The 13,760-nt window shown below is 37.8% G+C and overlaps 2 protein-coding genes across 2 annotated transcripts in view; both read right to left on the bottom strand.

Moving 5' to 3' along the window:
• loxhd1b (lipoxygenase homology PLAT domains 1b) overlaps nucleotides 1-4,315 on the bottom strand; it is an 81,758-nt gene extending 77,443 nt beyond the window's left edge. The window contains exons 1-3 of the mRNA XM_079636574.1: nucleotides 4,261-4,315; nucleotides 2,066-2,907; nucleotides 468-582 (exon numbers count right to left, since the gene is read on the bottom strand). Of these exons, the coding sequence (XP_079492700.1) occupies nucleotides 468-582; nucleotides 2,066-2,738 (788 nt within the window). The 5' untranslated portion in view covers nucleotides 2,739-2,907; nucleotides 4,261-4,315. The remainder of the gene's footprint in view (nucleotides 1-467; nucleotides 583-2,065; nucleotides 2,908-4,260) is intronic.
• Nucleotides 4,316-7,544: 3,229 nt separating this feature from the next.
• Nucleotides 7,545-10,822, bottom strand: ptger4a (prostaglandin E receptor 4 (subtype EP4) a). Its single transcript, XM_079637841.1, has 2 exons — nucleotides 10,059-10,822; nucleotides 7,545-8,190 (listed from the first exon to the last, which is right to left on the bottom strand). Exons 1-2 carry the CDS (start codon nucleotides 10,779-10,781, stop codon nucleotides 7,756-7,758), a joined length of 1,158 nt encoding a protein of 385 aa, XP_079493967.1. The 5' UTR covers nucleotides 10,782-10,822; the 3' UTR covers nucleotides 7,545-7,755.
• Between the last annotated feature and the right edge of the window lie 2,938 nt (nucleotides 10,823-13,760).

The raw sequence follows: 13,760 nt of genomic DNA, 5'->3' as shown, positions 1-13,760 counted from the left end.
GTCAAGCTAGATGATCAGTTTGAATGATGTGTGTCTGGAAACAGAATAGTAAAGTGCTGTGGTGTTTGGTCTCTACAGCACAATGCTATACATTTCCACAATCTGATCCACACGAGTCCATCATAGTGATGATGTACAGCACATGCATATTGTAGCCCTTCATTATGAGGAGCAATAAACCTCCTGAAAAGCCTTTTCTGCTGTCGAATGGGAAATATTGGTCCTTGATGAAAGGTTCTAGAATATCATGTGCACAAGTTCAGAGTAAAGGTCACAACGGCAGCGACTCAAATACCTCTTCTCTGTGCTGTGGATTCAGGGAAAGACAGAGTGACGGTGTTACATTTCATCAGAAAAAATAACTTTAAATACAACAGCAAACAACGAGGCTGCGGCTACCAGGCATTTCATTTATTATTAACAGAGATGATTATGAATCAAGTTTCAGGTCAGTAGCGTTGACTCACTTGCTGGCCAGGTGCAGTTTGGGAGTGATGCCATATTCCCCGAACAGCGTGACAAACACATTGGCGTCTGTACCTGCGCCATTAACGTCTCCAGTGATGGTCACCACCTCATACACTGTCATTCGATTGAGCACAGAAAGAATGAGAAAGAGATCCAGTGCATTATTAATCAGGAGGATATTCACACTTGAGTGAATAACCGTGTGAAACGCCCTGATGAACAATGACTACGGTCAAATCAAGCCACGATACAGTCAAGCCACGGTGACCCATATTAAAACTAGGGATGCACCAATATGAAGATTTTGGCAGATAAATCTTTATATTTGAAAGCCGATAACCGATATAATGACCGATAAATCGAAATCCAAATTTTGGGCGATACCGATAATCTATAAATATGAATATTTGAAAGTCGATAACCGATATCTTGGCAGTTAAATCGAAATCCAAATTTTGCCCGATACCGATAATCTATAAATATGAATATTTGAAAGTCGATAACCGATATCTTGGCAGTTAAATCTAAATCCAAATTTCGGTCGATACCGATAAATCTTTATATTTGAAAGCTGATAACCGATATATTAGCCGATAAATCTAACACCAAATTTTGGTCGATGCCGATAACCGATAAATCTTTATATTTGAAAGCCGATAACCGATATAATGGCCAATAAATCTAAATCCAAATTTTGGTCGATCCCGATAACTATAAATCTTTATATTTGAAAGCTGATACCCGATATATTGGCCGATAAATCTAAATCCAAATGTTGGCCGCTACCGATAAATCTTTATATTTGAAAGCCAATAGCCGATATAATGGCCGATAAATATAAATCCAAATTTTGGTCGATACCGATAACCGATAAATCTTTGTATTTGAAAGCCGATAACGATTTATTGACCAAAAAAAATTAAATCCAAATTTTTGCCAATACCGATAACCAATAAATCTTTATATTTGAAAGCCACTAACCGATATATTTGCAATCTAAATCTAAATCCAAATTTTTATTTAATTTTTGAGCGCCTGATTACAAAAACAAAAGTCTCACCAATAAAATCCACGTCCCAAACACACAATAATAATGTTCTCATTATAATGTTATGTAGCCGATATGACACATGTTGCTCTTTACTGTATTTTCTTTTTTTTAAAGTGATTCCAATCATATTTCAAGCATTTTAAAACCATCATCTTGAACAGTGCATCTGAAGCGTCTCAGCTGAAGGAAATAATACATTATTTATCAGCTTTAATATATCGGCCACATTTTCTTATCGGGACGATAATAATCAAAAACGAACGTTTATCGGCCGATACCGATATGTTGGCCGATATATCGTGCATCCCTACAGAATATGAATCACAGCAATATAAGGAGTGCAATATCACCGTGTTCATTGGTTAACATATAACGTTTTCCAGTGTTCCCATTCAGTTGAAATGTTTAAAATGGTTTTCTTGGTTATGCGATTTGATCATTCTTCAAACATTTCAAACTTAATGGGAATGTCAGCACACGTCTTTCCACTAGTTGAACAGCGCTCCATGTTACGAACAGAAAAGCCGATGTTTAATAACGTCGTACCTTTTTTCTTGTGGTACTCGTCCTCATAGTTCTCCACTTTTTCAGGCTCGTAGTTCCTCAGTTCGCTCTCATAGATCTCCACGTAATCAACGTTTTTGGATTTCTTCTTCTTGCCCTTTCCCTTCTTGCCCTCGTCGTCGCTCTCGCCGCTTCCCTTCTTGCTCTTCTTCTTCTTCTTCTTCTTCTGGGAGTCGTCGTCGTCCTCCTCCTCTTCTGGGTCCGTTTCTTCTTTCTTCTTCTTCTTCTTCTTCTCCCCCTCGTCTTTGGACTTCTTGTCTTTGGATCCCATGATGCTCTCGACGGGGTTCTTCTCCTTTCTGCTGTTTCTCCCGGTCACTTGAACGACATCCGGAAGGTTCTTGCGTTTGTTCTTCGACTCGTGTTCGTCTTCATCTTCCTCGCTGCTGCTCTTCACCTCCTCATCCTTTGATTTAGAGCTTTTCTTCTTCTTCTTCTTCTTCTTTTCCGGCCCTTTCTGGCTCTTCCTCACCTCGGACGCATCGCTGACCGGTTCTGTGTCCTCAGCGTGTTTCTGTCTCTTCTCAGTGGCACAATCTGGACCGCTGATCTTACCTTTCCTTCTCGACTTTGATTTCTTCTCCTCTCCGTCATCGTTCTCCCCCTCTTCTTCGGTTTCTTGTGCCTGTCGAGTTTTTTTCTCCTTCGAGGGCATCTTTAATTTATTTACTACAGTGTAACTTTAACTGTTGACTGTGAAAGAGGACGAGCGTGACCTGTGATGATCGGCGGATCTGCCAGGTGAAGATCTCCAGGCGATGGGGCTTTTCCCTTTCTCTGATGACAGTCGACCTCATTAAACATGACACAACATCATCATGTGACTGAGGGGAGAGTAAACAATCAAACACGAGCTGTCACTCAAACAGGAGAACTGCTCAGTCACTGACTACGGGAACACTTTACAATAAGGATCATTAGTTCAAAAGGTTCAATAAAGTTCATTAGTTAACATTAGGTCATGTTTGTGTTCATTATGTTGAACTGCCGGTGATGCTGATATGGCAATAAACTCAAATATTACTAAATCAATTATGAAGCGAGTTCAATTCAGCTGTAAAGCAGCTCTACAGAAGATTATACATGTTTTTTGCCCTTCATATTCGGTCTCATCTTCTCTTAATGCCTTTGTATTAACTAACAATATACATTTGTTAAAGTATTTAATCATCTTCTGTTCATGTTAGTTAATAAATACAGATGTTCATTGTTTGTTCATGTTAGTTCACAGTGCATTAACTAATGTTACTACAACCTTTGATTTTAATAACGTATTAGTAAATGTTGAAATTGAAATTAACCAAGATTAATAAATGCTGTAGAATTATTGTTCATGTTAGTTCATAATACAGTAACTAATGTTAACTAATGAACCTTATTGTAAAGTGTTGCACATCTAACAATATTCAAAAACATTTTATTTTAGTTAGTTGCCAAGCCCCAGTTTCTAATTTAAGTTTAAAGTTTAAATAAGCTGAAAATGACTAAACTGAAACGGAATAAAAAAATAATAAATTTACTTTTTTTTTCAAACTCAACAAAATTACTGAAATTAAAGTGAAAACAGAAAACATTAAATAATTCAAAATATTAATAAACGCCATAATTACACTAAAATAAGACGGAAACGTAGACACTTAAACTTTACTGACACTACACATTTTCAAAAACATTTTGTTTATATTGAAATAAAATGATAAAAAGTTATTTTATTTTACTTAAAGGCCACATTTATAATTTATGTTTAGTTTACAACTGATGCTAAAAATTAAAATAAATACTAAAACCTTTACACACACACACACACACACACACACACACACACACACAAAACAACAACAACATTACTAAACATTAAACTAAAAATAACAATATGAAAACAGAAAATATAAAAACTAAAAAAATATGAATAAATACAGTAATACTAGGATATTAATGGTACGAAATAATACTGAAGGTCAGATCGCGTTACCAACTTATTTACACAACAATAAGAAAATGAACCGAATGGATAAAGAGCTGAAGTGAGGAAATCAGAAGCTCGTTAAAAGTTGATCTTATCTGCGCAGTTTGATTGAACAGGATGATTGTTTTAGAGAGAGAAACCAGCATCACAGAATTCATCAAAATGACTTACTGATAATACGAACATTTATGGATAATAGGATAATACTTACTGATGATTGTTTCCGCTCCGCTCATGACATCACTTCCTGCCTCTACAAATAAAGGCAGCAGAAAGAAAGAGTTTCTCAGCACATTCATATAAAGATGTATAGGCCTAAAGCAGAAAACTCTTTTTTTAAAAGGGTCTGCTTTTTTAAAGCAGAAAGTATTGCTATTGCTACAAGTAAAACTATTGGATGTATTCTAGCAATGCTGGTTTGCGGCCAGATGATGGAGACACTCGTACAGGTAAAACTGGCAAAGCTCAAGATAGTTTGTTTAGACTTTCATATCTTGCAAACTTTTCATTTGAAGCGCACTAACTCTGGCTCTGTTCTCTGTACATTAGGCTTGTGAAACTAAAGAAAAGATCATCAATAAATGATAAACAACAGCATCTTCAGGTGATGGGAACAACTTTTCCTATTTACACTCATGATTATTTACTATATTAATCCATCAGGATAATATTATAAACGGAGACTCTTTATAATCTAAAGAGACTTTAAAATCAAACACAGAGTATCAGAATCATTATAAGGATACCCTCTTTATAAATGTGAAAAACAGAAAACATATTTTAATAATTTGCTTATTTATTTATTTATTTATTCATGAAATGCTGTAGATGTTCTGACACTAATTTTGTCCGTTTTTACTGACATGCTTAAAGGAATAAATAAATAAAAACTAATGAGTAGTTGTGACTTCAATGCATTTCAACATTATATTTTTATAGTTCAATTGCATTAAAAACTTGACCAGCAGAACATCAACCAGAATACAGACAAATTATCATTATTTTGTTTTAAATATGGTAATTCAAGGTAGGCTAGTAATCTAATCTATGAACCATCTAGCCTTAAAAAAAACAAAACTGCGCATTGATTTTTGCGGAAGAACATTGTTTTGGTTGTGCTTCGGCTCTGCGGATGAATATGATCTTCCTCATAACTAAAGAGAGAGAGAGAGAGAGAGAGAGAGAGAGAGAGACTGACTAGCTGAAGGCTTTACTGTATCTTTACACATTAATAAACACACTCCTTCCTTGAGAATAAACTCCAGCACAACAATCATGAACTCTGTTATATGAGTTTATCTGTTCAATAAAGCATCTAGGGTAAGACAAAAACACGTTCTGGAAGAATTGATTGATTATGTATTTATTTACTTATTATTTACATTCTTTTAAATCTTGAACAAAAAGTTACACAGTGCAAATTTAAAAGGAAAAAGTAGCTACCATTGATCAAATCTAACAAAATGTGTTTTTTCTTTACTATCTGATGATTTGTGATCCGTTCAGATGTCAATGGCCAAAGCAGTGAAATCGCTGATCTTGACTAAACGCTTCAAAATAAAGGTTCTTTATTGGCATCCATGAACATCTCATGTAATCAATACTGTATTTTAATGAACACCGGAGAGCCGGACAGAGCAGCGGTCATATTAGTTTTGGTCTGTGTGATTGTAAACAAAGATTAAGTATAATTAGCAAACATTTCATGGGAACAGTTTCATCTCACGGGTTATGAAGTCTGTAAACAACATCCGTATCCTGAGTGTAAAGAATGTTTATTAAAGGATCAGAAGGACACGGAGGTTGGCGGATTCCTGGCCTGAAGCTCTGGGTGTGTGTGTGTGTGTGTGTGTGTGTGTGTGTGTGTCAGACGTCTGCTGATTCTCACACTGAACTCAAACACTTTCGATTAGAAGTCTGTTTTCTAATAATCTGAGCCTAAAACAACGATGAAAATGAACAAACATCATCACCAGAAACAACAAATCCCAGAGCAGCTTTACTACAAATCAAAACCTTGCAACTTTCTCAGAGGAAGTTTTCATTCAGTGATGATTCTGTGATTTTTTTTAAACAAAACATTTCATTATATCAAGACTTCTTCTATTTCCCTCAGATATTTCTGAAGGATTTTCCCAATGTTCGAACAGGGAACATTCAAGATTCTCTCAAAGTTTATATAAAATGATCTGAAACATTTTAGGACATTCGCCTAACATTTTTTAAATGTTACTACTAGTTTAAGAATGTTTAAATGACTATCAAATGTAACATTCCCTTAATGTTTAAATGCTATTATTTGCTGCAGAATGTTAGAATGTTACATTCAAAAGTAAACTTCCAATGTTTAAATGTTACTATTTGCCTCTGGATGTTAGAATGTTACATTCAAAAGTAACATTCCGTTCATGTTTACAAACTGATCAAATGGAATGATTTCATTAGATTCACACAACAGAGAAACTTTTTTCTTTTTTTTTTAAACCTTGGGACATTGGGAACGTTGGGACAGGTTTGTTAGATCAGGTGATGAAGCGTCTCACACCAGAGCCAAACCGCACACACACAACATATTTATTTATCCGCTGTTTGGGAAGCAGGACGCACCGAGAAACTGGAAAGGTTTTTATGAAAACATCTCAACTAGGTTATTTCCTGCAGGGCTCGACTCTTGTTGATCTTGATGTGACGGATTTGAACTCTTCTGGAAAAACAAACACATGTGTACTGTATTCTGGCAGAGAGAGACGTTTTCACCGTCCAGACCGATCACAACAATCCTTACACTCTTACTAATAAAGCCTAGAAGAGGCAATGCCATAGAAGAAGCCATTTTCACGTTTTACAAAAAAAAAAGTTGTTTATTTTGGCATCGATGGAACCATGAAGAACCACAAAAGTTTCTTTATAGTGGAATTTTTTTTAAATACTTTTTAAATCTTCTTCATACAAAGAAAAAATGGTTCTGATCGCTGAAAGGTTCCTTGGGGAAATAATAATTAGACGTTGATATGATGTTAATAATCAGAAGAACCTGTTTTTCCACTATAAAGAACCTTTGTAACGGAAATATTCCGTGTTAGATGTTCTTCATGGAACCATCGATGCCAATACATAACATTTATTTTTAAGAGTGATTCCCCCCCCCCCCCCCCCCCAAAGAACCTTACAGTGAATTATTCAATATCAAGCATTGATAAATCTAAAAAAAAACGTTTATTTTTCACTATAAAGACCTTTTATGGAATGGAAATGTTCCATGGATGTTAGAGATTCTTCATGGAACCATCAATGCCGATAAATAAGCTTTATTTTTAAGAGCATAAAGACTTAAAAAGTAACTTTATAGCTGATAAACTGATGGTTCGCTCAAATAAATAATCAGATTCAGTGAAATGGATGTTAGATGTTCTTCATGGAAACATCGACACCAATTTTTAAGAGTGCAGAAAAAAAAATGTGGTTCCCCAAACGATTCAATATCAAGAATTGATAAATCTGAAGAACCTTTTAAGTTCTTTTATGGAATGGAAATGTTCCATGGATGTTCTTTATGGAACCAATAAAGCACCTTTATTCATAGAGACTTAAAGTGTAACTTAATAGCTGATAAACTGATGATTCGCTCAGATAAATAAATAATCAGCGAAATTTAAATCGCACTCAACGCTCGATCCGAACAGAGAACGAGAAGCGTCCTTCAGAGTTAAATGCTCTTCTCCTGGAAAGTCTCGTTGGTTATAGTCATCTGCAAGCTCGGCTCTTTTGAGCGACCGTCTAAACTGTTGCGATCGGAGGATTGAGAAGGAGCTTCAGACAGACACAGGTTTGATTGACAGGTGTCAGGGGCTTCAGTGAGCTCCTGGAGTTCTGCAGACGCAGCACACGGAGAGTCTCTGGAGAAGAGTGAGGACGCGTGGACGTCCATGCCCCGTCCCTGCCGTCTCTGAGACTCCAGCCGGCAGAAGAGACACTTGATGTTCTCGATGAGCTTGGAGAGCACGGCTTTACGCAGGAGAATGTAGATCCAGGGGTCCAGGATGGGATTGGTGGAGGCGAAGCGGATCGCCAGCAGATCTGGGTTTCTGTCCAGCCTCTTCTCCACCGGCGTCTTGTAAAGCTGGTTGAGGAACACCTGGACCTGAAAAAGTGACACCACATTTTAGTATGCATTTGACAAACATATTATTAAAACATTTTGCATGTGCAAATTGATAATGGATAAAAGTTATGTGATCATCAATTTAAGTCTTACAAATGTGCAATTAAACTGTACTTTACTATGAACATATAAAATTTTCATAATTATGGGTGATATTTTTTTTTATACAATTATTTTGCCCATTTTTATGCATCAAGGAATAAAACATCATGATTGGAAACACCTGGACCTAAAAAAAGTGATTTTTTTTCAAACATATTAAATCATTTTGCATGTGAATATGTGCAGTGGGGCCTATAGACAGATTAATAAACAGATAAAAGTTATGATGTAAGTAAATGTGATCATCCAGTTTAGTAATAATAAGAAATTCTTACAAATGTGCAACTAAACCATACTTTACTATAAAACATGTTCATCATTTTGGAAGATTTTTTTTATAATGAAGTGTTGGACATTAATTTTGTCCATTTTTACAGACGGAATAAAACATCATGATTATTAAAAGGATTCGTTTTCAACATTGTATTTTTATAGTTTCATTGCATAAGCCTGACCTTATGAACATCAGTCTGAACACAGACATATTAGAAGAGAGCTTTTTTTCCTTGGTATCAATTCTAACAAAATATATACACATTATGGATCTGTTCTGGGATTTGTGATCATTTTTCAAATGTCACCAACAATAATTGCTAAAGAAAGGAAATACCGATCTTGACGAAACACTTCATATATGTTTATTTTGCAGTGATGCCAGACACAACCGTTCAGTCATCAGTTCTTAAAATAACTATTTTTTTCTTAGTGTGAAGAATATTTTATAATCTAAAGAAGAAGAAAAAAGGTTTCATGGATCATGTTAAATTGCCGAACCTTGCCGAACTGGTTCCTATTTTGCATCGCAGTGAAACCCCTTTTGTAACCTTTATTTTACTGTATTTTAATAGTTATTGTGAGATGACACCGTGACCCAAGACTATTTCAGTATTTCTATTTCTATTTTTTTTTATAGCCTATTTCTTTAAGACTTAATCATCATCCTCTGGGATTCATTCTAATCTGAAGCACAACGCAGAATAATGAAACTGACGGAAAATCACGACGCAGATCGTGAGAAAGTTCTTGTTTTGCCGATAACACAGTATATCTGAGACAGGCAGAACTGGAGAGATTAGGTTTACAAGTCAACTTATTCTCCGAAGCTGAACCCTAACACCTGTCGACTACAGTCTTCTAATGAGAGTTAGTTGACATGTTGCAAAGTTACTTATAAGTAGAATGTCTAAAGTGGACTATCGAAATAAAGTGGAAGCCAGGGCGAATTTGATTTCTCGTGCTATTTATACGCCAAAAATAGTTTTTGCGCGCTAATGATGCGCACTGTAAACCACTTGATTAGGGGTGAGGAGTGCGTGCCATGAAGTGCGTATCATATGCACGCGAAAACTATTTTTTTGCGTATAAATGGCACGAGAAATAAAATTCGTGCTATAGTTACGCACTTTCATGAGATCGGACTGGGTTCATTCTAATCTGTAGCACAACACAGCAAAACGCAGATCGTGAGAAAGTTCTTGTTTTGAACCAATACTATTTTAAAATATTTATATTGTGAGGTGACACCGTGACCCAAGACTATTTCAGCATAGGCCTATTTATATTCCTTTAAGACTTTATCATCATCCTCTGTGATTCATTCTAAATCGCACAATGCAGAATATAATGAAACTGAAGGAAAATCACGACGCAGATCGTGAGAAAGCTCTTGTTTCGCCGATAAGGAGGTCATATCTGAGGCAGAACTGGAGAGATAAAGCGGGACACAATGCGTTCTGAGAGCTTACAACGAGCGGGATGGAGCAAATGAGCACGACTGCAGATGTGGCGATGAGGAGAGTCACCATCTGGATCTCCGCGCCTGCCAGGCGGCCGAAGCTTCTCCTGCCGGGATCGGACGCTCGGAACGGGTCAGTGCCGAGAGACGTGCGCCGCACGAAGCTCCGGTGCATCTGGATGAGCGCGCCGCACACCAGCACGTTACAGATCACCGTGACCAGGATCAGGAGCGAGCTGAAGCCCGCATACATGTAGGAGAACGCGGCATGCGTGCTGACATTGGTCCTCCAGTCGATAAAGCACCAGGTTTGAGGATACTGCATCTTAACCTCTCCGAAACCCGCGCTCGGGAGCGCGCAGAACATGATGTTTGATGCGTAAATGGCGAGAAGCGTCACTCCGGCGAGTTTCTTATCCGCGTAATCGTTGTAGAAGTACGCGTGGTTGATAGCGATGTATCTCTCGATGGACATGGCGCAGATTATGCTCAACCCTGCCAGGGAGAAGAATAGCAAAACGAACCCGAAGTACTGGCACAGCGGGTCTCCATCAGGCCACGCGCCCTTCACATATGTGGCGATGGTCACTGGACTGGCCAGGACTGTTCCTAGAAGGTCCGTGACCGCTAGACCGCAGACCAGCGTGTAGAAGGTGCTCTCCTTCTGCTCTCTTCTGGATTTGCAGAGCACGATGATGGCGATTATGTTACTGATGACCCCGAATATGAACATGATGGCGGGAATGGTGGGAATCCTGGGCTCGATCCCGCGCGGCGCGGTGCTGTTCTGCGCGTCCATGTTCGGCTGGGATCCAAATATTAGACTAAAAATGAAACATTTAGAAGCAATTCAACTGGGGTTCCGCTTAACTCTCAGCGCTTCTCTAGCTCTCATTTTCCAGGAGTTGTAAGTCCTGCTGTGGAGGGAATAAAGTCATGAGTGACTGAACCGCCCATACAGTAGCTACCACACACACACACACACACACACACACACACACACACACACACACACACACACACACACACACACACACACACACACACACACACACACACACACACACAAACGGGACGCCCTTACCAAAACAACCAGCGCGTCCCGTACAATATACTCACTGTAGAATCACAACAATTCATATCTGCCCAAAGCAAGAAAGATAATTTCCTTAATGGGGATAGTAATATTGTCTTGCTTAGTTGGGGTTTAAAATACAATATTATTGAGATCTGACTGCACTGACACTGGCCAAATTTGGGTTAGGTATACAGTGGACAGAACACATGTTGGATTAATTTTACCCAGCACTTTGTACTACATTTTTTTCTTATTCATACATTTATTATTGTCTACATATTAACTTATATCCTCTAAACTAGTATAAAAAATATTCCACACAACCACTGGTTTGCATGATAATTCCTTTATTTTTTTATCATATTTTACAGTATAGCATATTTTATATAGTTTTGAATACATATTGCATACATTTAAGCTTAAAGTGTTAGTTCAGCCAGAGATGTAAACTCTGTCAGTAATGAGTCTCCTCATGTTGTTCCCCGTCAGACTCTCCTTCATCTTCGGGACACAAATGAAGATATTAGTGATTAAATCTGAGAGTGTCTCACTCCTCCAGAGGCTTCTGTTGTGATTGAAACTTGCCGGCCCAGAAAGTTAGTAAAGACAATGTTTACAGTTTTTTACAGTCGCTAGGACACATTTCTCAATACTTAAGACACTTTTTCTTCACTCTTCACACAGTTCTCCTAACCAGCGTTCAGCTCGGCACAGCAGTTCATCTCACACACACACTCACTAAAACTACCAGATCTCTGTACATGCTTTCTTTCTTCTGGAATGAATCAGACGTGATGCAGACTTTATATATTATATGTCTTTTTTTTTTGCACTGAAAAATTCCAAAGTACACACATGTGTACACACACCATCAGACACACACACACAGGATCCGCTGTGATCGGTCCAATTGTTTTATACCATTTAATTTTTACATTCTAAATATATTTCATTACAATATTACTGTAGAAATGTGGCACAATGCTGTCGTATACAGTTGTGTATTATGTTACTGTTCTGAACGTAAGTTGAGCAGTTCTGAGATCAGTGTGTGAGCGTGTGCAGGTCGGCCTGTACACACACAGAGTTGTGGCGCTTGTTGTGTCGAAGTGAGAAAATAATTACTGTAATATGAAAGATGTCGTCACTGAATGCATTTTGTGCCAAAGCAATGATAAATGATCCACAGTTTATCCCACACACACTTCTGTTGTGCTCACTGTGTGAAGAGTGGAGAACACGTGACCTGAGGATTGAGAAATGTGTTCTAGCGACTGTAATAAACTGTAAAATAGTCCAAGTGACTACAGCGGCTCAACCTTAAAGGGGAACTATGCAGTTTTTTACCTTAACTGAACAGCTTCGGAGTCATTGGAATGGTTATATTACTTTTTTTCGGGTTGAATGGTGGTTTTATCTCTTAAAACTCATCTTTGGTCACCAAAAGGACATTTAAAAGTTTTTATCCTTGAAAAAATAGCTTGAATTTAACTAGACAGCCTTGCCTCATTTAGAATACGCAGTTCTATGAATATGCAAATGAGCCCTGTGAAAATCCAGCTTTTAATGTAGTTTATGTGTGTATGTTGTCACGATCGCTAGCGGAGAAATGGGTGGATCCAAACGCAGCAACATGGTAATCGGGGCAATCCAAATAATCATCATCGTAGTCCTCCATGCCAGTGTCGAAAACCATTTAATCAGTCAGATAACAGAATAACAAATACACAAAACAAGCAAGAACAAAAACCGAGAACAGACTAGAAACCAGACCTTAGAGAAGACGTGTGACATACAATAATGACTCCGTGACATGAACTAACACAGACAGGGTATTTATGCACAGACACTAACAACATAAATGGGAACAGCTGGGTGTAATCACAAGTGATGGGAACAAACAAGGATTATGGGAAATGTGGTTCCAGGATGAATGGAGACAGGAAGGAATGGACCTCTAGTGGACACCCAGTGGAAACACAACAGACACTGTGACATATGTGGAGTTATTAATCTGCTTTAACACACACCATGTGTAAGTTCATGAGTGGACAGCATTGCTGAGTATTTTCTGCTTAAAACTGCAGTGAACCAAAGACAGTCTCAAAAACACGGTTTGAAATCGCTGGTGTTTCTGACGTCACACACTACCTTGACCAATCAGATCAACGTGTGATCGTCAACCAGTGGATCTCTGAGTGAGTGAGTGAGTGGAGGCGGGGCTCATTTGCATATTAAGAACCACGCATACTAAATGAGGCAATGGTGTCGAGTTGCATTTCTTCAAAGAAAAATCTAATTTTGGTGATCAAACATTAATTTTGGAGAATAAAATGATGGACTCAAGGGGACTTTAAACAAGGGAATTCCCAGGATTCTTTGGAATTCCATGATTGTCCAAATCTAATGTTGCAGTCTGAGATCATACTGTAAGTGCATCTATGATTCACATGATCTTTATATCTGATGGAGAACAGGATTTGAGCATGTTTGCTCTACTTGTGATAACATCAGTTAAATATTAGTGATGGTCCTTAAACAAAAGAGAGCTCAGTATTGTCTAGATCAGAAGTAAACTGTTTAGATTGGCAGCTGAAGTCTGACTCAATATCTCAGTCAAAACTCAGTCAAAAG

The sequence above is a fragment of the Phoxinus phoxinus genome (assembly GCF_949152265.1).
Source record: "Phoxinus phoxinus genome assembly, chromosome: 15".
Lineage (NCBI taxonomy): Eukaryota > Metazoa > Chordata > Actinopteri > Cypriniformes > Leuciscidae > Phoxinus > Phoxinus phoxinus.
The sequence above is the reverse complement of the archived record's forward strand: the minus strand, read 5'-3'. Positions and strand labels throughout refer to the sequence as shown.